This window comes from Anguilla anguilla, chromosome 7 (assembly GCF_013347855.1).
Source record: "Anguilla anguilla isolate fAngAng1 chromosome 7, fAngAng1.pri, whole genome shotgun sequence".
In the NCBI taxonomy this organism is placed as follows: Eukaryota; Metazoa; Chordata; class Actinopteri; order Anguilliformes; family Anguillidae; genus Anguilla; species Anguilla anguilla.
The window spans coordinates 35,731,411-35,758,049 of record NC_049207.1 but is presented as its reverse complement, the minus strand read 5'-3'; the positions used below and the strand labels follow the sequence as shown (position 1 = coordinate 35,758,049).

General features: G+C 40.5%; 1 protein-coding gene across 2 annotated transcripts; it reads left to right on the top strand.

The window, feature by feature from the left end:
• Positions 1–576: 576 nt before the first annotated feature.
• LOC118231753 (charged multivesicular body protein 3) lies at positions 577–26,639 on the top strand. Of its 2 annotated transcripts, XM_035425928.1 has the most exons (6): positions 577–750; positions 16,801–16,861; positions 18,017–18,196; positions 18,370–18,491; positions 19,981–20,095; positions 22,047–26,639. In XM_035425928.1, exons 1-6 carry the CDS (start codon positions 706–708, stop codon positions 22,184–22,186), a joined length of 663 nt encoding a protein of 220 aa, XP_035281819.1. In that variant the 5' UTR covers positions 577–705; the 3' UTR covers positions 22,187–26,639. The 2 variants fall into 2 exon arrangements, with proteins under 2 accessions (XP_035281819.1, XP_035281820.1); XM_035425929.1 differs by lacking the exons at positions 577–750; positions 16,801–16,861 and adding an exon at positions 17,449–17,564.

The following is a 26,639-nucleotide window of genomic DNA, read 5'->3' as shown; positions in this document are numbered from 1 at the left end:
TACAATGATAAAACAAATTAATTATTGTTTCTTTCTCTGTACCACAAAATACACATTCGTCTTCAATATTTACTCTAAATCTAGCTAATATGTCTTGGACTGTATAAATTAAATGATTAAATGAAGAATTTTAAAAGAGACTTCTTTAATTTTATTAGTGAGACAATATTTTCTTGGCATGCTCCATACTTCCTTCCAGTTTATATTCTTATAATTCGAGTTCCAGTACATTTTAGCACGGGGAAAGGTTATTTCTGTACATATATTCCTGATAAAGCCATTACTGCATCTGTAATGTGAATTTCATTTAATAATGAACCTGGTGTTAAAGTACCATCCATTTCAAGTGAAACATCCCCTTTCAATAAACTAATGAGACCTGTAGGAATTGCGTCAAACACAATAGCACATACTTGCATGGTCACCGGAATGTTGTATCTGTTAAGGAATTCAATATAATTAAGTAAGTTACCATTTTCTTTAAATAATTGTCTCACCAATAAAATACGATTATCATACCAATTTTTGAAGCCATACTGCCCTGCCGTCAGCTCTGGGCTCATCGTATGTGACGTCACAAGATTCGCCGGAAGTGGCTTGGTGTCGTAAATAAAAAACAGTTGGCTGTGTAAGCCTGAGCTCCTTAATATTATATAATTTCGTACTTGCTAAATTGGCAAGACCTACCACTTTCAAGGCTTCGAAATGGGACTATTTGGACGAACGCAAGAAAAGCCACCGAAAGATCTGGTAAGAAAACCAGAAAAAATATTTGCATTTAAATGTGGCGTTCCTAATTAGCAGTTTACTTCGCCACTATGGACTTTTGACTCGAGACAGGCTGTTGTTGATGGCGTTAACAGTCGTAGTTGTCAGCTGGTTTAGCAGTTAATTACGCCGCTGTTTTGAGAGTAGTTGTATTGTGTATGTGTGTGTGTGTGTGTGTATATATATATATATATATATATATATATATATATGTTGATGTTGTCACGACAGGCACAAATCAGCTTTAACGTTTTCGCTATTTTAGCTGACAATGATGTCGAGCTGGTTAAATGCTAACTGGTTGAATGTTTTGAACGCGTTTTTGCTTCTCCAGATCAGCAGACCCAAAGTTAGCTAGTAAAACGAGCAAGTTGGCTGTGATAATCTCACTTTCCACTGACAGTAACGTTGTTGCGCGTTACATCAATCAACAAAAATACAAGAGCCAGTGACGTTGTCGTAAAATTGTTTCTTAGCGTGAAGAATGTCTGACTTGTTTACATTCTGGACAGATGTGACTGCTTAGCAAATCTATCGCTGTTTCCGTCGCAGCATTTTCGATACAGGCAATATTCTCCTTACCGTGAAGAGTGCCTGAAGAGTGCCTGACCCCCCTGAATGTTACCTCGGCTACACAAGCATATCGAGAAATAACTTTGGATGGCTTGTCAATTGTTTTGCTATTTTTAGGTTATGTTTTTTTTTTAATTTTCCTCTTTCTTCTAATAATTCACCTTCATTGGCGCCTGTGCAGTTTGTACTTCCTCAGCCTTTTCCTCCAGTGTCTCTGCACCTGAAGCCTGTCGGTTTGTTTGCATCAAGTTGGTTGCTATCTCTAAACTTTGCTGTTATGTACAGCGTTGTGTCGCTGTGTCCACATACCACATACCCTTTGAAGTTTTGGTTGCCAGATTGGCAAATTCTTTTGTTCTTGAAAATTGCTATTGTTTAGGCATTTTTGGAGAAATAAACGGTGGAAAGCCAACACTTCTTTTGTGTTTTACCTGTTTGTTCACCACATGAGCAGTAGCCACCCCGAGCCCTGTCTCACACTGGTGGAGAATGTGGGCATAGCGTCCCTGGTGGACAGACAGATTTTTCTTTTTTGTATTTTTCTTTTTTCCTCAAATTTTATTTTTTATAAAGAGGAAATCATGTAGCGTGGGGACACTGTGAGGCGCCACCCCTCCCAGCGGGCCCTACGAGCTGACAGGGCCCTTTGTCAGGGAGGACATTGTGGCTTGCCCCCTGGATTACCTGGAGGATCTCCTGACTCAACTCGCTGAGGCCTGTCCTGGGCTCAGGATAGACCTGGGTGGGTGGCTCAGGAAGGACCTGGATCCCTGCCTGGGCCATGACTGGTAAGCCCTGGATGAGTCAAAGGAGGAAGAGGACTGGGGCAAGCTGGATGGGTCTTTGTTGTGTGAGTGGTGTGGAAACTGTTCCCTACCTGAGGGCCTGCCAGAAGCCGCTGTCCCGCCACCGTGTCCCAAGGTGCCGCCAGAGGCTGCTGCTCCACCGACCAGTCCAGGGGAGCTGCTGGAGCCCCCTGCCCTCTCACTTTGCCCAGAGAGCCCTTCAGAAGGCCGCCAGCCCCAGGGACCACTGCAGACATGGAGCCCCCTTAGCCTGCTGGAGCAGGCCCACCAGCAGGGGCTCCCTCGCCTTTGCAACCTGCCATAGCAAGCTTTGTGCCTGCTATGCCCTATTGGATGTGTCCGCCCAGGCCACCAATCCCAGGAACCCGGGTGTTCGACCCTGGGGGTGGCCTTTGGCACACAGAAGAGCTCCTTCATGGCTGTACGTTATCGCTGCCGCCCAGAGCTCGAAGCTGTGGGGTGGAATGTGGTGCCAGGAAGGGAATTAGGGTGCTGCCCACCAGGGGACCGCACCAACCCTACAGACGAATATGGCCTCATTGCAATCACATCAGCTGTGGCCTATTACCTAATTATGGGCTCTATAAGAGGCCTAGCTCCCAGGCCTAGAGGAGAGGCATTTGGGAGCTGGAGAATGAACAGTGTAATGGGTGTGTGCCAGTGTTATGTGGTGCCAACACTTCTTTTGTGTTTTTCCTGTTTGTTCACCATGTGAGCAGTGGCCACCCCCAGCCCTGCATCACTATATATATAAATGTGTGTATGTGTGTGGGTGTCCTCCTCAAGAATTTGTCAACAAAAAGAATTATTTAAAAATAATGTCAATGTCAACAAATCACTTTCATGTCCATTTATAAGCATCTAGGATACACAATACCCCTATTGCTGATGTTACAATCTCAACAGCGGCCTCTAACGGTCCACTGCAGCGTCGAAAGCAGCGCAATTTGATGCCTCCCATTCATTTCCTATGGGACAAGCGTAAATCAGCCCCGCAGTGCATTCTGGTAGTGGCACGCTGAAGCAACGGGTAGCAGCGCGACGAAAAAGTTGAGCAGAGCTCAACTTTATGCAAATGAATCCATCGAGCGCGTTCAATTTACCCAATCAGGTGAAGGCTGCGCTGCTGTTTCTTCAGCCGGCTAGCCAAAATCTTATTTGGTAAAAAAAAAAGTTCTGCGCATTTTGAGGATGGAGGAAAAACTGACAATTTCTGTAGCTGCATTCCTGGTGTTATACGATTGCTCATTATTTGAGAAGTGGGACACCAAAGCCAGAAATGTCGCCTGGAGAAAGGTGTCAGAGACAGTGGGTGTTTCGGGTGAGTTTGAAAAATTAGCATTTTGAAGAGTAGTACTTTACTTTCTTGAAAAATATTAGGTAGTTTAGCTTAGCAGCTGTGAATTTTTGAGATATATTGTGATGCTCCTGTATTTATACACCACTATTGTAAGGTACAGTCTCTCCTAATTTGCATTAAACGAGCAGGAACACATTTTTGATTATGTTGCATGAGCGGGAACACATTTTCAGTAGGACTTCGTAACACCCACCAGCGTGCACCACATATTTTTTTTTGACACGCCCCCAAGCAGCCAGACGACGCGAAGCGACACGCGATGTTTGACGCTGCAGTGGACATTCACCGTAATGCAATGGAAAAACGCTGCCACTTATCCTCCCCAGGCCTCAGTAAGCATCTGTTCAAATATAGCCTTCTTATCACGGCTTTTCCTTTCCTATCTTTTTCATTGCCCAAATGGCATTAGACCAGTCAGTCATCAGATTAAATAAAAATGACATGCTGTACATGCTGTATACTTTAATACATCCATTAAAGTATACAGGAGGGGTTGATCAAGTGTCGTGATGCATGTAAGTCCATCATGCTCAGTTGTAGAGTGATGAGATACAGAGAGAGAAGCTTGTGATAAGATATAGTTGTCCAAATTTGTTGATTTTTTTTTTTTGATTGAGTGTGTTAGGGTGAGATGGAGAGGCTGTAGGAGTTATTTTTGTTATTTGTTTGTGTGGTAATTTCTACTCTGGAAAAGACCACTCAACAACTTTATGTTCGAGAATCAACTTTATCTCGAAAAGTGGAAAACAATATATAGCTACATAAGTAGGCGAACGCTGCACATGTTGTAAGCGGAGGAGCTAGCTCTACGCAGCCCGGTAGACCGGCAGTGCAACCCTACAACCCCGGAAATTCCAGAAAACAGCATCCCTTATCAAACAGCTACCCCTAGTGGGAGCATGGCTCTATTACCATTATCCAAAATTAGCATTAACTCATTTTATAATGCTCACATTACAACAATTTGGAAGAGCTTTACGAAGTAACATTTTTTCCCCCGACAGTACTAATGTTAGTTAACGTTATCTAATATTAGCTAACAGAGAGAAAGCCTTTTTTTTAAGATAGCTGTGAAAATTAATAGATTTTTTTCAGTTGTAGATTTTTTAAATTGTAGTTTTAGAATTTAGGGTATTAGGGCACGCAGGCACCGTGGTTTTTTTTGTTACTCGTTGAAGGAGCTTGGTGACAGGATGCATTTGACACATGATCTAATGTTAACAAGGAAGCTAGCTAATAACAGTTTACTGTTCAGTGCTTTTGTTTTTTATCTGCTTACAAATTTCATTGTGTGCATTCCAGTACTTGAAAGAGGTATCCTCCTTTCCTCCAATACCACCTTGTCTCCTCCATGCCCCGATACCGATATTTGTTTCCTCCCTTCTTCCAGTGTCCTAATATTGGAGGAGAGGCGCGAAGCAGCTTCCAACTCCACACCTGGTGATGTCTCTGGGTCACAGACCTCTAGCAGTCATTGCATTCAAGGGATATGCGACAAATGGCTAAATATGACTACTTTTATTTACATAACATATATGTCCCAAATATTATAGTGCCCTGAAATGGGAGGACTATGTATAAAAAGTGCTTTCACTATTAGTACACTATTATCGTAAATAGTTTCAGCCTGTTGTGATTTTTTTTTAGTTGTGATTTGAGCCTGTCAGCTTGTAGTAAGGATAGTATGTAGCCTACTTCTGTGACCCTGAGTTATGCCAGTGTGAGGATATTCCTGGCAGGTTTTTACCATACTGGACAAGTCTAAGGCCAGACTAAGCACAACCCAATCAACTGAGTTATTGTAGAGCGTAGGGGTCCATTAGAAATTTTGAATATTCAACTAGTCGCACACATTTGAATGGGATGCTCACTACCCTCCACTGGCTGCCTGTTATAGCTCGCATCAAATTTAAAACATTGGTCCTAGCATACCAGGCAGTCAAGGGATCAGCCCCAGCATACCTTCACAAGATATTCAAACCCTACATGCCAGCCAGATCCCTCCGTTCTGCTACCTCAGGACGCCTAGCACCTCCCCCTCTTCACACCTGCACTTCCAGAACACGTCTCCTGTCTGTTCTGGCCCCACGATGGTGGAATGACCTCCCTGTGGAGGTCAGAACAGCTGAGACTGTGACCCATTTCAAACGACGACTGAAGACCCACCTCTTCAGGCTGCACCTCTCCCCATCCCTCCCTTCCCCCCTGTAAATGACTAAACTTAGGGTTGTAACTGTCTTAACGACTACTTGTATTTTTATTTATTTTTATTTTTCCATAGATTGCGTTGTTGCCGTTCTCGTTGTTAGTGTTAATCAGTTTAACCATCAGGGTCCAAGTTGAACTATGCGGTTGTTCCCTGTACTTGGACCGGTACTTCTCTCTAGGGGTTTCGTCATACTTGTTCCTGGTTATGGTTATACACTTTGTTGTACGTCGCTCTGGATAAGAGCGTCTGCCAAATGCCTGTAATGTAATGTAATGTAAGTTTTGCATTTAATTATCATTGTATGTTATTTTGTTTTGTTGTGTGTTTTTTTCACAGTGTATAGAACCACAGATATAGCACTGTACGCAATGGTAGCCTACAGTGTATGTGGTAATTGGTAGCTATATGGTTCACACTGCCTTCTGGTTTAGAAGTGTGATGGGGGATTTCTGATTTTTTTAAATATTCGCTGTCAATAGTCAAACTATTTGAAAATCATTTTGGTTTGTCATGCACATCCCTAGTAGGGACCACTGCCTACACACGCATGTGTGTGTGCTGAAGACTAGTTGCAATTGATGACATGAGCTGCATCACTTCACACTTCCCTGTGAAATTCCTTTGTAAGCTTTGAAAACTAGGGTTGCTCAGAACTGTTTGACTAATGTATTATTATTAATATTATTATTATTATTATTATTATTATCATTATTATTCTCAGTTGTTGTAGTAGTATATTTAGTAAATATTGTGCTTCAAGAATGGGCACCTGTATGTAAAAATTCCTGTTACTGTCTTTAGCCGCGTTTCCACCGCAGGAACTTTACCCCGGAACTAGGAACCTTTTGAGGAACTCAGTGCGTTTCCACCGCAGGAACTAGGGTCTAAATTTAGTTCCGGGGGCTTTATTTTACCCCCCAAAAAGTTCCTGCTCGGGGGGTAGTACTTTCCGAAAGTACAGGAACCTTTTGGGTGGAGCTTTCAGCGCTGAACATTTCTGATTTTTTGTGTTTGTTTTCAGCTGCCATGTTTAAAAATATGCAGCCGCAAACCAATTTATTTTCATAATAACTTCAAATCAAACTTGTATGTTATGCGGCGCAGTAGCCTAGTTTTGGTTATAGCCTGCCAACGTCTTGGAATTATAACGTGTGCTCTTCTGTTCTTTTCTTGCTTTAGTATTCGTTTTATAAATTTTTTTTATAAAAAGCATTCGTGCTGGGACAGCATATTAGCTACGTACCAAAACATTCAAACGGATTAATTCGGTTGCTGAATATTTTCTTCCGGATTTTCTTTGTTAGCCCGTTGTAATTGACTCAAAACGTTTGATACAGTTATGTGAGGTATGCGGTAGTTCTGCGTAATTCACATTGGTGATACTGTAAAAGCAAACTGGAAATCACCTTCCGCACTTTTTGTCAGGGTAAAATAACAGGTTAATTCTAGTAATCGTCCCTTTAGCTTTTTCAGACTGCCGTAATTTTACTCTGCCATTCTTCAATTCCACAAAAAGACCAGGAAGACTATGGACTAATTTATTGTGCATGGTTCGCATCTGGAGGGCACACTTCGCTGCTCGGCTAGCAGTAACTTCGAAGGAAAGCAAACAGTGGCTGTACCACTACTAATTTAAATTTTCACGCAAGTCCGAGTTTTCGTTCTATTCTTGTCATTTTGCGATTTGCGATATGGAATTGACGATGAGAAAGTAATCAAACAGCAAATTGTTTACAACGTGTGCATGTTTTCTGCTGTTGTTGCCAGTTATACATATAAATGTGAATGCATTCGGTCGCTTCGGATGTCAAGACATGAAAGCGAATGTTCGCATAAAAACATAATGAATGTGTTTGAGAGGATATATAAAACAGTTACAATCTGACTATTGGCCTGTTATATCCTATTTGTTGCATAACAACGGTCCAAGTTCAACTACCAAGGACAGTTTTGCTTGACAACGGTAAAATAAGCCCAAACGGCTGCAGAAGAATATTTCAATTCCAGGTGATTAAATCGATAAATAAATAAATAAATACAAAAGTAACCATATATAATCATTGTTGGTAACCCGTTGTATATAAGTGGAATAAACCCCTCTGGGCTGTCCCGGTTATTAGAAAATAATGTAGGCTACTTCGGTGGTAGTATGGGGTTACCTTACTGAACCCGTGTTTAGCAGTTGTCTACGACCATGAAATGCACTTTTTTGTACGTCGCTTTGGATAAAAGCGTCTGCCAAATGAATGTAATGTAATGTAATGGGTTACAGAAGAAATCATAGGACAGATGGACCGACGACAACATCGTTTTTTCATACGTCAGTGGGCTAATTTGCCTAATCTTCGCGGGACTTTAGACCGCGGTGGACAACCATGGGCTGAAGGAACCTTTTAGTTCCTTGAAAAGTAGTTCCTGGGACTAAAAGTTCCGGGTAATTTTGGTGGAAACGCGGCTTTTGGTAGGGCCTGAGGCTCTGCCTCATTTCACACAACCACGGTTTGCATATGCAAATTACAGGGTTACTTGCAGGCGATTCCCCCTCCCTCTCCTGACAGTTGAGCATAAGTAGATGTGATTGTTGTTGTGTGTGATAAGCAACTGTTTTGAATAGCTGAACAGAAGCTCTTCAAAAGTACACGTTTACTGAAATATGGGGCTTAGTCAAAAGGAGATCATGTGGTTTGTGTGATTCCAGAGGCTACCACCCTTGATAGAATTAGCTTCTGGATGTGGAAGATGACCAGAGAAAAAGGTTATTCACATTGTTCTAATTTGGAAAGATTTGGTGCCATTTGGAGAGGTTGTGGGGCCATTTGGGTCCATCTTCGGTAGAACACTTCAAAAGTTATAGCTTTATTCAGTTCAATTCAATTTTATTTGTATAGCGCTTTTTATAGAGAACTGTCACAAATACACTTTACAGAGTAGCAAGGTAAGAGACAGAGCAAACAGGGCAAATACCAGCCTTTAACCCCCATATAGCAAGTATATAAGGTAAAAAAAAAACTCATAGTGGAGAGAAAACCCTCGAACAGCAGCAAGAAAAAACTCCCTAATGGGAAGAAATCTTGAGAGGAACCCGGCTAAAGCGGGGGAGCCCATCCTCCACTGGCCGACCTGGTGTAGAGTAGCAGACAGCAAATAAAATGGGTTAAGCAGGTTACAGCTGAGGTGAAAGCAAAAGTTGACTCCAAACTTTTTTTTCTGGTGTTCTAGTCATCCTCAGATACAATTGGAAAAAGAAATCTAGTTTTGTCCAAAATCAGAAATACATGCAATACTACAAAATAAAGAAAACACAAAACAATTTTTGGGTTTCTTTGTTTTTCAGAATAGATTTGTCTTGTATATTTACTGAGTGAGACTCCTATAGAATCAGGGGATTTGGTCATTTTGGTGCAAATATGCTCTTCATTTCAAGCTTTGAACCATGTCTGTACTGTACAACCCCAATTCCAAAAAAATTTTGGGCAGTAAATGAAATGCAAATAAAAACAGAAAGCAGTCATTTGTAAATTTACTTTGACTTGTATTCAAACAAAAGCAGTATAAAGACAAGTTTCATGGTTTTCCTATTTAACTTCAATGTTTTTTGAAGATATACTTTTATTATGAAATTTATGCTTGCAACATGTTCCAAAAAAGTTTTCACAGGGGAAATTTAGGACTAATAACGATGTGACAAGTTGAAATATCATGGTGATGTGATACAGATGATATTAAACAGGTGAGGCAATCGTGTTATAGTTAGAGCCCGACCTATGGCAGATTTTTGGGTCCAATGCCGATCCCGATTTTAGAGAGTCCTAGCCCACCGATTACCAATGTTTTGACCGATATTTTGTCAAAAAGTGCAACTTTTTCAAATAATTTTGAAAAACTTATATTTTATTAAAGCTTCTATATTTAAGAACATTTAACTTATAAGCAAACAAATTAAAATAGAAATAAACACACAAAGAATTTTTTAGATAAAAAAAGTAAACGATGATATTAAATTAAATATATATATTAACACCATCTTTAAGTGTGTGAAATCAAAATAACGCCACACCTTGCTTTTACTCCTTTCTTTTCCAGCCATCTATAAAAAATTAATTTAAAAAAGTCCGTTTTCCAGTTTCAAACATGTATTTTTATGAATATTATTATTATTGTTGTTGGTGTTATTAATTTGTTATTATTTCTTAGTATCTATTCTCAGTACGTTAATTATATTTTCTTATTTTATTCCTACTGCGTGATCTCAAAGAGTAAGACTATCTAGCGAGCTTCCCTGTCCATAAGAATTCGGTGGTGAAAATAACTACAACTACGCTCTGATGCGTGACTAGATGACACACTCGCTCGCAATAACGCATTAGCTATTGACACAGCCTCATTATTTCTTATTATATATTCTCAGTAAGTTAAATGAATTATATTTTCTTATTTTATTTCTACTACATGATCTCAAAGAGTAAGACATTATCTAGCGGAGCCAAAGAGTGAATCAAGTGTAACGTTAGATGAAATTAAATTGACTGGATGAAATACGTGAAAAAAATACAATGCGCTTTCGTGCAGGTTACCCGCGGGAACTGTTGGTTGATTCACTTCTCCTTCTCTCATGTTATCACGACAAAGCTAGATAACATGGCTTAAAATAATCCATGTTAGAAGTGTTTTATCGGCGTTTTTACTGTCTGGTTAGCTTGCTACGATGACGCGTGACTAGATGACACACTCGCTTGCAATAACGCGTTGGCTATAGCATCATATAGTAGCTAATATTATTATCTCAGATAAAAAAAAACGAATGTGTGATGCATTCAATCACCATTTTATTTTGGCTGGTTATTTATTTGAGAATACAGCGATGTCCTCTGGAAATGTAGATCCTACGCTGCTTATGTGCTCACTGCCACTTCATAAAGGCTTGCTAGCCAGCTAGCTTGCTAAAGTGAACCAAATCAAATCGCTTGATAATGAGGATTGATAAACAGTGGTCGTATAAACGCATTTAGCCTAATTAAAAAACTTTCACCAAATATACACACCTTTATTGCGGCAATCGAATCTGTGCAGACAAGTCTTGCAGTGGAGAATATTGGATGAGGCACGAGTGACAAACGTCTTATTACAGAAGTAGAGCGTCAGCTGCTGCAGTTCACACTTGTATTAGAGCTCCCTCTACTGGATAATTCTAGTAAATAGCAACTACAACGTTCGAACAGACAAGTACAGATAAATAATCATTGTTTTTTTGGTTATTATACTTATTAAAATATCGGGACACATCGGCGGCATAACTGCTGATCCCGATGTCGTCAAAAAAGTCAAATAATGGCCGATATATCGGTTGGGCTCTAGTTATAGTAGCCTATATAAGGAGCCTCCAAGAAAGGCCTAGTCCTTCATGAGCAAGAATGGGTTGAGGCTCGCCAATTTGCCAACAGATACATCAGCGAATAATCCGGCACATTGAGAACAATGTTCCCCAAAGACAAATCGGTAGGATTTTGGGCATTTCACCCTCTACAGTGCACAATATAATTAAAAGATTCAAGGAATCCGGTCAAATCTCAGTGCATAAAGGGCAAGGCCGAAAACCACTTCTGAATACGTGTGATCTCTGATCCCTCAGACGTCACTGTCTTAAAAGTCGTCATGTGTCTGTAATGGATGACATGGGCTCGGTAATACTTCGGTAAACCTTTGTCAGACAACACCATTCGCCGCTACATCTACAGATGCAAGTTAAGGCTGTATTATGCGAAGCAGAAGCCATACATGAACACTGTCCAGAAGCGCCACCAACTTCTCTGGGCTCTGTCTCATCTGAGATGGACAGTAGATCAGTGGAAGTGTGTTTTGTGTTCCGATGAGTCAACATTTCAACATAGTTTTTGGACAAAACAGCCGTAGTGTCCTCCGGGCCAAAGAGGAAAAGGACCATCCTAGCTGTTATCAGCGTCAGGTCCAAAAGCCAGCTTCTGTCATGGTATGGGGGTGTGTCAGTGCCCATGCCATGGCATCTGTGAGGGCACCATGAATGTAGAAAGATATGTACAAATTTTGGAGCAACATATGCTGCCATCCAGACACAGTCTTCTCCCGGGACGGCCCTGCATTTTCCAGCAGGACAATGCCAAACCACATTCTGCCCAGATTACAAGTGCATGGCTGCGTAAGCAGAGAGTGCGGGTGCTAGATCGGCCTGCCTGCAGTCCTGACCTCTCTCCGATTGAGAATGTGTGGGGCATTATGAAGCGCAAAATACGGCAACGAAGGCCCTGTACAATTGCACAGCTGAAGACCTGCATAATGGAAGAATGGGAGAAATTCTTAACCAACTGGTGTCTTCAGTGCCCGAAGGCTTAATAAGTGTTGTCGGTCAAGCAAGGATTAATTAAGAATATATTTATTTTCTGAATCCAGTGGTTCCAACAGTCAATGTCCTAGTTAAAATGTTCAGCACTCTGAATACTGAACCAAGTGATATTGCATGCTAGAACCCCTCACTTAACCTACACGTAAAATATATTTTATTAGATTTAATTTAATAATTATGTTTAAAATTAGAATTATCAATTAAATCACCAAATTCTTTGACAGGTCAGTCTACAGAAAACTGGTGGAATCAACCAACAAGTCAAACAAGCTGTATATCGGGTTTTCAGATTAAATAATTGAGTTCAATAAGAAGCAGTCAATTATATTATTGAATTGAATTTTAACAATCCTTTATTTTTCAGTGCAATGGCGATTTCAAAACCCAATTTTTACACATCACTGACCAAAAATTCACTTAAGTGAACAAAACCAAAGACAAAAAAATAAATAAATAAAAACCGCCCCTACTCAGTCACCCAATGCCCTCAGCAAACAGAAGCTCTCCTTCCTCCACTGAGCATACTGCTCCCCTATAGCCCCATACACTCTTAAAAACTTCTAGTGTCCTCATGGCCTTGTAGTACCTGAACTCTACCATGACTCTGGCCTTAATCATGCCCCTGACCATAGCTACCGTATCTTGTGCATCCCCCCCCCCCCCGTTCAACCATGGTTTTACGGCTCATGTAAATTGCCATTTTTGCCTGCCCCAAAACAAAGTTAATGAGCTGAGACTTCGCCCTCTGTCTGCAACTGTATGGAAAACCCAGGATAAAAACCTTTTTTGAAAAAGTTTCCCCCATTGACCTAAACAGTCAACCCAAGAAGGCGAACAGAGGCCGAAGTCTCACACATACAGAAAAGCAGTGAAAAACAGTTTCCCTCTCATTGCAGAAAGGACAGTGGTGGGAAACCGCCGGGTTTATTACAGAAATAAAACTATTCACTGCAATTATCCCATGCAGCACCCTCCACTGTAAATCCCCAACCCTCTTGGCCAACGGTGGTTTGTATAATGCCCGCCACTGTGGCTTTTCCTCCTCCATTAACCCCAAGTAAGACCTCCACGGTGTGTCTGTGAGAGGAATCAGCTTCTTTTCATTCACTACTTTCACCACCATGTTATACAGAGTTTTTCCGTGTGCCACGTCCAGGGCCACATTGTCCATACTTTGATGTTCTAACAGGGAACCTTGATGTGCAGAATCAGAGAACCTGGGGGACACCAGGAGCCTAGGAAACGGATCTCCTGTGTTATGCTGGCCTAGGTTAGGTCCACAGTCTCTGAGCAGTTGCCGTTCCACGTCAGTTAGGGCCTGCCTCCAGCCCAGCAGCACCTTGGAGGTATACCGCCCCGACCGCACCCGAAGGCGAGTGCCAAAATCCCCCACCTGGTCCAACTCCCGGCCAGCCGTGCCCACAGCCTGCCGTAACTTAACAGTCTTAGAAGCACATAGCAGTTCAGTTAGCTGAGGAAGGGCCTCACAGCACACATCCAGCCGGGACCCATACACCAACGGCTCCTCCAGGAGCCAGAAAGTCGATGTAGCGGACCCTGCACGGCAACATTTCAGGAAACCCCATGCACGCAGCAGGCCATTGTAAAACACAGGTAATCCACTCAGTGTAGGACGTTTGTAACCCATAAGAAATATTGATGCATTAACACCCAGCCCACCTGCCCACTGAAGGATTGCACAGGCTAGGGGCCTCCAGACTAAGTTCGCTGGGCCATAGAGCAGCCTCTGTATGAACTGCAACCGGAAAGCAGCCCCCCTGCTTCCCAGGTGCACCAGCCCTTAGCCCCCTTCTTCCTTGGGCATATACAGCACATTCTGTGGAACCCAGTGTAGTCGGTCCCAAAAAAAGTTCACCAGCACTGACTGAACCTTCGCCAGTAGCCCTGACGGGGGGTCCACACATGCTAGGCGATGCCACAATGCAGATGCCACCAGATTGTTGATCACCAGTGTCCTTCCCCAATATGACATTTGTGGTAGCAGCCATTTCCACTTCCTCAGACAGCCCTCCACCATTTCTAATACACCTTCCCAATTTTTCTTTACCATGTCATCATCTCCCAAAAAAATACCCAGATACTTAATGCCCCCACGCGTCCACTGCAGCTCCCCTGGCAGCGTAGGCTGCCCACCCCTCCAGCCTCCCACTTACAGCGCTTCACTCTTGCTCCAATTGATCTTTGCAGATGATAACACCTTGAAATCATTAACCATGGTAGTTAACACATCCACATCTTTCTGACCAGAGATCATAACAGCAAGATCATCTGCATAAGCTGACACTTTTACAAAAGCTGGGCAACCTGGAATTTTAAAACCTGTAATTGCAGTCCTTATCCTGTGCAACAGGGGCTCGATGGCCAGCGAGTAGAGCATTCCACTCAGTGCGCACCCCTGTCGTATGCCCCTACACACCTTAAAAGGGGCACTCAACCCACCGTTTACCTTCAACACACTCTCAATGTTCTGATACAACACCCTAACCTTTGCAATAAAACCATAGTTGAACTGGAAGGCCTCAAGGGTCTTCCAAAGGTACTGGTGTTCCACCCGGTCAAAAGCCTTCTCTTGGTCTAAGAAAATGAGACCAGTGTCAATCCCCAATTGTCCAGAGAGGGCCAAAACATCCCGAACTAAGGCTACATTGTCAGTTATCGTCCTGCCAGGCACACAGTAGGTTTGGTCAGCACCAATAACCTGCCCAATCACTTCCTTCAGTCGGTTAGCCAGAGCCTTGGAGAGGAGTTTGTAATCGGTACAGAGCAATGCCACGGGCCGCCAGTTCTTCACCTCCTTAGGGTCACCCTTTTTTGGCAGCAAGGTCACAACCGCCCTCCTGCAGCTCAACGGCAGTGACCCTCCAGCCAGACTGTCATTGAGCACGGATAGCAAGTCTTCACCTACCACCTGCCAGAAGCCCTTGTAAAATTCTACTGGCAGCCCATCAATTCCAGGGGCCTTCCCACTCGCCATGCCCTGAAGTGCTGTGTATAGTTCCTGCTGAGATAGAAACCCCCCTAGATCCCCACTGGCATGAACAGTTGGAAGCCCGTCGTAGAAAGCATTTGCTATCTCTGCCTCCTCTCTGTATTCACTCAGGTAAAGCTCTGAAAAGAACTCCACTGCCCTCCGTCGGATTGCAGTAAGCTCTGTGAGCTCCTGACCTGTGACGGATTTCAGACAGTGAATAAACCGACTCTGACCACTTTTCTTCTCTAAGCCAAAGAAAAACTTTGATGGGGCATCCATCTCAGCTACATCCTGGAACCTTGACCGCACCAGTGCTCCCTGAGCCCGTATGCCCAGCAGGTCAACCAAAGACGTTTTTTTGGCTTTGAGAACACCAATTGTTTCTCTTCCTCCAGAGGTCTCCACCAAAGTTTGGAGATCCTCTATTTCGCTCTCCAGTGCCTTCATAGACTGGGTGATGTCTCTTGTGACATTTAAAGTGTATTGCAGACACAACTGAGAGAGAGAGAGAGAGAGAGAGAGAGAGAGAGGATCGGATCGACCAGACCTTGCCATAGTATCACCCACTTCCAGTATAAGCGCCACAAGGAAACCAGCTAAAAACACACAACCTAGGAACCACCACCAAAATAAAAAGAGGAAAACAAACTCTTCTTCTTCCAGGCTCTGAAACCAAACACAACACGACCAATTTTCTCCTATGGCCATCTTAAATACCTTACCCAGCATGGCTTGAGGATGTTTGCCCTGATTGGGTGATGCCGAGTTAAGGTTTAGAAGAGAAAGGAAGGGGGGTCAGACTAATTTATGGCAAGGACTGGCCTACCTAAAGATTGCATTCAAACTTAAAGAGCACATGGGAAAGGGAAATGTTAGGCATGTAGGGTCTCCGACCCCCGATATGGTGTCCTGTGTCATCTGGTTTGTCTCTTTGGAGGGGGTGAGACCCATAGATTGTCTGCCTAGATTAGGGTATCAGTAGATTTTATATTGCCCCAATCACATTTGCTTTGATGCTTGTGATGGGGAGGCCAGGCCACATTCTTATTCACTGATTGCCTCTCTAAGGCCAAAATCTAAATACTACATATCCTAAAGTGTTATTAAAAGAAATGGTGATGTTACACAGTGGTAAACACTCGACTGTCCCAACTTTTTTGGAGTGTGTTACAGTCATCAGATTTGAAATGAGTGTATATTTTCAGAAAACAATTAAATTCCCAAGGTAAAACATCAAATACTGTTCTGTTGTAGTGTTTTCAATATAGTACAGAGTGAATAGAATTTACATTATTGTTTTATTAGCATTTGCCATACTGTCCCAACTTTTTTGGAATTGGGGTTGTATATAGTTTTGTAGATACTGGGATTTATTTAAGACAGGAGGTATTCTTACAATTGGTTTTGAGGGGTTAAGTTGGATAGGTGCATCTGCTAAATGCCTAAAATGTAAATGTATAGCAAAGAAATAGGACAGCAGATGTGGTTTTTACATTAATTGCACTATGAAAAGTCATTGGTCAAACCTGAAATAGGCCAATAAGTTAAAATGTAAAGAAATGCCATGATTCATGATTGTGGCATCATTTCCTAGAAGAGCTTCTTCTAGGAAACTTCAGCTCTTTCCTCTCACACAAGAAAACCGCTGCCATGAGATTTGAGTTTGAAGTGGAACCATGACTTTTGTTTATACCTGACATGTGCCTATGTTTGCAGGTCAATGAGTGGTCACTCAAAATCAGGAAGGAGATGCGAGTGATTGACAGGCAAATCCGAGGTAAGTTGAGGCAGAATTCTGATTGTTCTGATTTATATTTACCTTTTCAGTACATAAATAGCAGGGTACGAAACCTAAGGAATATAGTTTAATTGCTTGTCACACAATAGTTTAACAACAGTTTCCTTTAAAATTTTAGATTGGTTTGATTTGTTTGCAACCAACTCCTTCCTGTTAGTTTGTCTGAGAGTTCTTCGTGGGTGAGGCATGAAAAGGGTCTTTGATGCTCCCCATCATTGGACCCTCCCCCTCCCCCTCCCCCGATCCGAAATCGTTTCTTTTTTCTTTTTTTGCATAACATAATATCATATTAATGATATCTTTCTACTCCAGATTTTTGGTGAAATATACTCATTTAAATCATAACTGTCACCACCAGAAAATGGCTCCACAGTTCAACTGTCCTTGTCTGTTTTGACAAAAATGACGTTTCTATAAAATCAAACCATTGCGACCTCCAACACAAAGCGACAGACCATGTTTCCTAATGATAAGCATTAAAATATTATAAATGCTGGAATTTAATAGTTTGTTGTCCCTTTTCTCTGCTTTTGTGCTCACAAACTCTGCTTTGGTGCATGCCATAGATTTTCCTCTGCAGGGAAAACCCTACACATGGATGCTACATGTGTGTTACTTCATTTTTATTCCTCAGAGAAACAGGAAATCATAAGAGACAACAATACAGTTCCCTAAGATTAAGGTGAAATTATTAAAAATAATTTTTAGGGATGTGAATAATTGTTGCATGTCTTGAAAGGATAATATTACTAATTTAATAAAATCTTTTTCTTTTTCTGCAGTTACCTTACCATAATAGCATATCACTTCTCTATTTATGCACACCTGTATTCACTTTACACAGCCTTTTTGCTTATCTTTAGCAAGTGCACAAATAATTTTGGTGGGTACTATATATTTAAAGAGATTCTACAGTATATATGTGCAATTTCACGTTTTAATTAAATAAATAAACATTGTAATACAGGCAAAGTTTATATAAGAATATAATTATTAATAAAATAATGTAATGTAATATAACAGTTATGCAAACATTTATTTGCATGATATTTTTTTTCTCTAACAAATCCACCTTGATTTGAGGGGATTGATTGTGGTCATTTGTTAGTAACATTGTGTGAATTTGTGTCTCAGACATACAAAGAGAGCAGGAGAAGGTGAAGCGGTCCATCAAAGATGCTGCCAAGAAGGGACAAAGGGATGTGTGCGTGGTTCTGGCCAAGGAGATGGTCCAGTCCAAACGGGCTGTAAACAAGCTGTACACATCCAAGGCCCACATGAACTCTGTCCTCCTCAGCATGAAGAACCAACTGTGTGAGTGTGGGGGTGTGGTTCTGTGAGTGCTTATGCTTTAGCTGTGCTAAAATCTAAAAATACATAATGTTAAAACATTCCTGCTTTTTGGATACATTATGTAATGCACTGTGCTCTGTTGTGCAGCTGTGCCAGGTGTGTTAATATTCTCTTTGCTGTGATTTCATGTGCAGCTGTGCTGCGTGTTGCTGGTTCTCTGCAGAAGAGTACAGAGGTAATGAAGTCCATGCAAAGCCTGGTGAAAATCCCAGAGATCCAGGCCACCATGAGGGAGCTCTCCAAGGAGATGATGAAGGTCAGAGATGAAAATGCTTATCTTGTCCTGTTGGTGCACTGGAGAGATTGGTTGGTTTCCATGCAGGAGAGATTGCTATGAGATGCTTTTCATTGATGGGAGGACTTCATAGCATTGTGCAAATTGTCACATACTTGAGAAGGAGATGGTTCAGAATATTTTGTGCTGATGATGGTGTGAGCAGTATGGACTAGTCAGTCAGCAGATCCTCCTGAAATTTTAGTCCTCTTTTTGGTCCTTTAATGTAATTACAACCACAATGGTCTTTTTTGTCCTAGCAGAATAGCTACATGGGTGATTTTAAGAATGATGGAAATTTTTGTTGATTGTAAAAAATGGAAGTTATTGAAGTTATTGACAGCAATGTGTGATTGAACAGACTGAGGTATGACCCTGACAGAAAATTAATTGTTTGAAAATTCTCTGTCTGTCAGGCTAGCCATTTTACCACCATTTCAATTTCATTTCAATATGGGACCATACAATTTAAGTTCCACTGGATTTATGTTACAAAGGTTTTTTTTTAGCAAGTTCACATGACAACTTTTGACTTACTTTTAGTCAGCTCCAATAATCTACTTTAATTACCATCTGTCATCATATATTTTCATTTTCAACCTGTACATTTTTGTAGTTGCTCGAATAATATTCACCTGTGTGGCCTATGGCATCAGGGTATTTATGGATTGTGGGTAAAGTGGTTTGCACCAGTTCCGATGTGGAATCAGATTTTATATTCTGGATAATTATGCCATATTAAATTCCTGATCAGAGAATCAGCCTGATGTGATGATACATGTCAATATTTAGTGAATGTGAGATCAAAAAATGTATTTACTGCATTTGTTAGATTGATGGAAAAGTTACCTGGGTCTTAGGCATTGTCAGTGTTGGACCTGATGCTGTACTGTGATAGAGGTATGAAGTTAATCTGGATTCAGACTGATACCCATGTCTTAATGATTTTCAAAATTATTATCAAGTGTTCAAAGAGTAAGGCCTTAATGAACAGCAACTGGTTACACATAATAATACAGTATGATTGAGCGAACAAGTATGCTCTATGAGTGTGGACCTTTTCCTCAGGGTAAACAATTAATTTTTATTATTGCTATTCATTAATCTGTATTTAGTGTTCCTGTGTTTGCATAAGTCTAACTGTAAGAGGGGCTTCTTGGTGGTGTATTCAGCCAAGGCATTTATCCTTGCTCTTCAAATGTGGTGAAGTGGATTCCAATGACGAAATGGAATAGACCTACATGTATGACTGTGGATTCCAGATTAGGAATAAAAAAATAAATCAGGAATAAAAAAGTGAGGGGAGGGGAACAAACTTGACACCTGTATGTCAGTCATAGTGGTCTGTCATTCTACTGGTGCAAGCACTACTGCAGCTTCTTCTGTTACTGTTGTTACATATCAAAAATATGCAACTAATGTTCATCTGAAAATGGCAAAAAAAATAAAAGTGAGTGGTTGTGATCTCCAGGCTGGAATAATTGAGGAGATGCTGGAAGATACTTTTGAGGGCATGGAGGATGAGGAAGAGATGGAGGAAGCAGCAGAGGAGGAGGTGGACAAGATCCTCTTTGAGATTACAGCAGGTAAGTCACCTTCTCCACACTGCAGGTAACTTCTCCGATGCAAGACAGGTAACTTGGATCTGACATGTCTTATGCATGTCATTTCTGCTTCCACAAGTAGGAAAGGGCTATGAGTATTCTTCCAAATTTCAGGAGTTGCAGTGAACTCCATGAACTCTACAAGAGGAGGAGCTTTCATGTTTTATCTGGGACTCCCTGGTTTTAAGAAATCATAAGCCGCGTTTCCATCGGAACTTTCCCCAGGAACTAGGAACCTTTTGAGGAACTCAGTGCGTTTCCACCGCAGGAACCAGGGTCTAAAATAAGTTTCGGGGACTTTATTTTACCCCCAAAAAATTCCCTGCTCGGGGGGTAGTACTTTCCAAAAGTACCGGAACTTTTGGGGTGGGGCACAAGCGCTGAATATTTCTGATTGGTCGACTACTCGCAGTATTCAACCGCCATTTTTAAAAATCTGCGGCCGCAAACCGATTTATTTTCATAATAATAACTTGAATTCAAACTTGTATGTTATGCGGCGCAGTAGCCTACTTTTGGTTATAGCCTGCCAACGTCTTGGAACAGATGAGAAATTAAGATTGAGGATTATAACGTGTGCTCTTCTGTTCTTTTCTTTCTTTAGTATTTTTATGAAATGTTAAGCATTCGTGCTGGGACAGCATATTACGTACCAAAACATTCAAACGGATTAATTCGGTTGCTGAATATTTTCTTCCGGATTTTCTTTGTTAGCCCGTTGTAATTGACTCAAAACGTTTGATACAGTTATGTGAGGTATGCGGTAGTTCTGTGTAATTTACATTGGGGATACAGTAAAAGCAAACTAGAAATCACCTTCTGCACTTTTTGTCAGGGTAAAATAACAGGTTACTTCTAGTAATCGTCCCTTTTGCTTTTTCAGACTGCCATAATTTCACTCTGCGATTCTTCAATTCCACAAAAAGACCAGGAAGACTAGACATGTGGACTCTATTTATGGTGCATGGTTCGCGTCTGGAGGGCACACTTCGCTGCTTCGCTAGCAGTAACTTTCAAGGAAAGCAAACAGTGGCTGTACCACTGCAATATTAATTTAAATTTTCACGCAAGTCCCAGTTGTCATTCTATATATTCTTGTCATTTTGCGATTAGCCTATATTGGAAATGACGATAAGCGTCGAATTAATCAATTGAGCAGCAAATTGTTTACGAGGTGTGCATGTTTTCTGCTGTTGTTACCAGTTATTTGTAGAATGTGAATGCATTCTGTCGTTTCGGATGTCAAGACATGAAAGTGAATGTTCACATAAAAACATAATGAATGTGTTTGACAGGATATATAAAACAGTCACAATCTGTATATTGGCCTGGTATATCCTGTTTGTTGCATAACAACGGTCCAAGTCGAACTACCAACGAGAGTTTTGCTTGACAACGGTAAAATAATATGCCCAAACGGCCGCGGAAGAATATTTCAATTTCAGGTGCTTAAGTCGATAAAAATCAATAAATACTAAAGTAACCATATATAGCCTAGTCATTGTTGGTAACCCGTTGTATAAGTGGAATAAACCCCTCCGGCTGTCCCGGTTATTGGAAAATAATGTAGGCTACTTCGGTGGTAGTATGGGGTTACAGAAGAAATCATAGGACAGATGGACCGACAACGACGTCGCTTTTACATACATCAGCGGACTAATTTTCCTAATCTTCACAGGTCTTTAGACTGCAATGGAAACGCAGACAACAATGGGCTAAAGGAAACTTTTAGTTCCTTGGAAAGTAGTTCCTGGGACTAAAAGTTCTGGGTACTTTGGGTGGAAACACGGCTATAGTGCATTGTTGAGCAGAGAACAGTTTCAACAGAAAAATGTTTTATGCATCATGGTGTTCATGAGATCTTGCTCTCCTATTGCCACTTCATTTGATTGGGGTAGCGGTGAAAAAGATCATGTGAACTTTGTTATTTCAGGTGCACTTGGAAAAGCCCCCAGCAAAGTGACCGATGCCCTCCCAGAGGTGGAGGCGCAAGGGGCGACGGCAGCATCAGAGGACGAGGCAGAGGAAGACATAGAGGAGATGCAGTCCAGACTGGAGGCCCTGCGAAGTTAAGAGGGCTCCAACTTCACTCCTGCAGCTACACCCACTCCTGTACAGAGACTGTCAATGTGAGGCTTCTCTTCACCTGTCTAATCTTCAGACGCTGGAAACCTGCACTTAAAACCAGCTTCAATATCTCTAATTTGCAGTATGTTCCCTTTTCCAAAACACTTGATATGATGGAATGTAAAATCCCAAATAAGAAAAGAATATTTAAAATTAATATCAAAATACCCTGCACATGCCAGGGAAATCAAATATGTTGGATTTCTATTTTACCATATTGACATCTTTTATTTTGTCAAACAAGGCCCATGAAGACGAAGTTGTAGAAAAGATTGAGATTAAAGGGTAAGATTGCCACTTTGAGTGGCACCGTACTTGTATGCATTTATCCATAAATTAATTTATCTTTTGAAGAGCCATCTTGGGAAAAGGTGTTGTGGTTAAGGGATATGTGTGGTTATTTTGTAATATGATGATTGATTTGTTGTTTTGCCTCACTTAGCTCAATTGTTCTGAACCTGAAAATGGAGGTCATCACACAAAAATGCATGATATAACTGTATATGACTAAAAATACTGTGCATTAGGTGCTGGTTTTTAAAGTGTGGTTTCCTAATTTCAGAGGACTAATGCATTGTATATTGTAATAATGAGGAGTTATTTCAGTCCATCATTTCAGTCCAAGACTTTTCAAATTTACAATCCACAAACATGCAGTTGCCAATAAACCTCATTTGCCAATTGTGCATAACATAAACACGGACTCTCATCTTTGTTCTGAAAAATATGAAATCTGCTGTTCTTTTGTATATTGACCATGAGAATTGTCCCTTCGCCAAGCCCCGTCCAAGTCCCGCTCTCCTTAGTTACTGTTGCTAGTTCCATCCAGTTTTCGCTTTGGAAAGCAAGATCCCTTAGAACTGAGAGGACCCGTCGGTTATATTCACTTGTATTTGTACAGACAAGGTTCTATGATAACATTTTTTTTCCCAAGGGGCACATGTGAGTTGAAACATTTAAGAGCACACTAATGCATCCCATTTGGTAGATGTGCTGGTAAATTAGCATTTCTGGTTAGCACAGATCAATTTTTAGGAGCAAATGCTCCTAAAATGAGAGCACTGCAGAGCCTTGACGGATTTTATCAGATTGAAGACAGACTAACCCCTTTTGTTAATCGAGCGACTCCCAGGTACTTTACAGGGCAGTGCATATAATTAAATTCACGGTTGTCTTGGGGAAAAAAAGAAACAGCTTTATCTTAAGGCTACTTTATTCTAACAATGCTTACTGCATTTACTGTGTTCAACAAGTTGGCTCTGTATGCACGTAACTAACTAAATCCTTCCACGTCATGAAATTAATCAAATCAAATAAGTTTGTCGTGCCATCTTTATTTCTTTCTCTTTGTGCTCCACCTCCTTAGAGGTCAGAAATGTGTCAGCTACTTTTCTCCTACTAACAGTGCTCAGAAATCAAGGTTGCCTGGTGTCCCTTTCATTCTCCTATGAGTCAAAATCCTGTATTTGTAGCAGTTTTCATAGATATGAATCTGGCAACAATCTCTGTAGTTTACGTTAAATTTGATACATAACGAGTAAAGGTTTTAACGTTAGCTAGCTGATGATGGATATTGTCAACATCCCTCCCACCCAGTTACCTCCACATGTTTATGAATTGCAACGCAGTTGTGCAAAAACGCCCCTCAGCTATGACGAGATTCCAGGGCACCGTGAAATGATTTCATTGTATAACATATGTTCGCACAGAGCGATCAATGATTGGACAGCTTTTTTTTTTTTTTTTTTACTTTAGTTACTGTTTCTGCAGCTCTTGCCTCAATACAGCTGTTTGCTGTGTGTCCATTTCATTTGCATAAAATATTCTGTATGCAAATTATTTGTACAGCATACACTCGTGAAACTGTCAAACAAGGCTTTGCAGATCAAATATGAACCAATATTCTCACCTAAAATGTTTTCAGAAACATTTTTTAGTGGATAGTTTAGGTGGAATATGAGAGAGTTTATGAATAGGCTACTATGTTTCTTTGTTTGAAAAACGTCAGACCGAAACCAATCAGCAAATGGCATATATGCATGGCAGGGGTTCTCAGCCTATTACAACTAAATGTGAATCACTGTCATATGGCAAAATGGAGGCTGTAGGCTGCAGTGGAGTGCAGCACATACAGGCAGGAACCCTGGATAAAAGTCACAAGCAGCATTCAGAAGAATATACAACTGTTTAAATTAGTAGATGTATCAGTAAACAAATATATTTATTTTCTGAAATATATATACCTGCACTAAGTAAGCAATTTAACATGCCTGACTAATCAGAAACACTCGTACAGCCATTTGTCCCAAACATTATGGTGCCCTGAAATGGGGGGACATATATAAAAATTGCAGTAATCTCTACATGGTGAAACCAAAATGTATTAAAATACCCTTTAATTGAAGATGAGAATATGCACCTTAATCACATATGAATTGTTTGATTACGAATCTAAAATAATGGAGTAAAGAGCCAAATAAAGAGAAAAAATATGACTTTGTCCTAACCACTATGGAGCTCACTGTATGTGTAGTCCTATCAGGGAAAAGACAATAGATATTATGGTAGTACCAAATCCAATGTTCTGTATATTTATCTATGTACTGGATGCAAGGAAAATGTGTGTAGTATTGCTTTGGAACAGTACTTGTTTAGTTTGGTGAAATGTTGGTAAAAGTTTAGTTGTAACATGGCATCATTTTGATATCAATAATTGGTTTGCAGAGAGATTTAAAAATAATATTTTAGTGTTGAACTGAAAGCAAGAGCTTTGTATATATAACCAGCTTGCATGGTTTTTAACAGTGTGGCCTTATTTAAATTGAATTGTCTTTCTTGTTGAGACTCATACGCTTTGTGTGAATGAAAGTTGTCCAATGAAACTGCATCGCAGAGGCTTTGAACTGTAATTTTAGAACAGCTAAGGGGCGTGTTTATGGCAGAAGTGGGTGCCAGTGTTTCTGACATTTCATCCTATCTATCGAGCTGTCCTACCAAGGGCTGGGGTATTGCGCCCGCACACATCTCTGTTACAATTCAATTCAATTAAATAAACTTTTTTTTATTTATTTATCCCTGATAGTTGATATTTTCTATGAAACACCAATGGTAGGATCTATTGTGCAAATTAGGCCATCAAAATATGCTGCCTATTGTTTTAGGGGCAATGTGTCTCTAGTAATATTTGTATAAAACATCAATGGTAGTTTTATGTTGGTATGTTGCAGTCAAGAGATTTGCGATTAGAGGAAAGGAATAGCCTTTGGCTCTTTGGCTACAGTCTCTGGGAAACCCAGGCCGGATGAATTAATGAAAATAATAATGTAATTTGCTTCAAATCGTTTTTTGATAAGGTATAAATGCCTACCAACTTTTTAGCTACTAAAGTAGCACAGTTTACTTGAGGTAGTATTTTCTGATAGAGATGCAAAGATAGATATTACTACAAATTTGTGCAACCGGAAGGACATTTAGACAAGGTAGGACAAATTGTCAGAACACCAGCTATTAGTGACTACATTTGGAGCCAAGGATCTCTTATCTCATCCAGATCTCGACAGCGGGGACTCCAGTATGCAGTCCAGGGTTATATTACTGATAATAAGGAACATATTTTATTATCGCTCTTAGCATAAGTGAAATGAATAAAACCTCATCTCCTGACAGTGAAAGTGAGTCGCACTATCATAATGGAACAGAATGTAATATTTATATTTATTCTTTACCTATTCCTTACCTTTATCTATGTGACATGGAAAATTTTCAGATTTTTTGCTCCCTGTGTGTACCGTTTAACCATGTTTTATTTTAGTTTTGATGTCATTTTTGTTTACAGTCCTCATAGAAGGTAATGGTTTGATTGGCAACAATTGCTGCACACAGGAGCGCTCTGATTGGTCATTCAGCTAGCCAATCAAGAGGTCAACAAAGGGTCAATTTTGACGATGTGCATAAGCTACGTATGGGGGATACACTTTTTTAAATTGGCATGTAACTGTAACATCATATCTTTCTTGAAAAAAGAAAATATGCTTTCAACAAATTCTTTTTAAGAAAGGACAGAGAAACTTCATTGTGCAACCACCAGAGCGCGTAACTGCTAAAGAATCCAAATGCAGAGCTCAAGTATTGAAACAAGGTCCTGAGTTTAATTTTTTTGAATAGTAATTGCTTATGAAGACTTGTTTACTGTTCGTTGATTTTTTTTTTCTTCTTTTAACTTTTTATGTTCTTTTTGTTATGTTTGTTATATATTTTAATATAATCTGATTTCTCTCTTAAAGAATGATGCTGTTGTCTAAGCCATTTCACTTTTATGAAGCTATTCTCTTTGTGTCCATAAATTACTCAAATGTATGTATGTCATACCCAGAATACTAAATAAAAAAACGGAACCTTC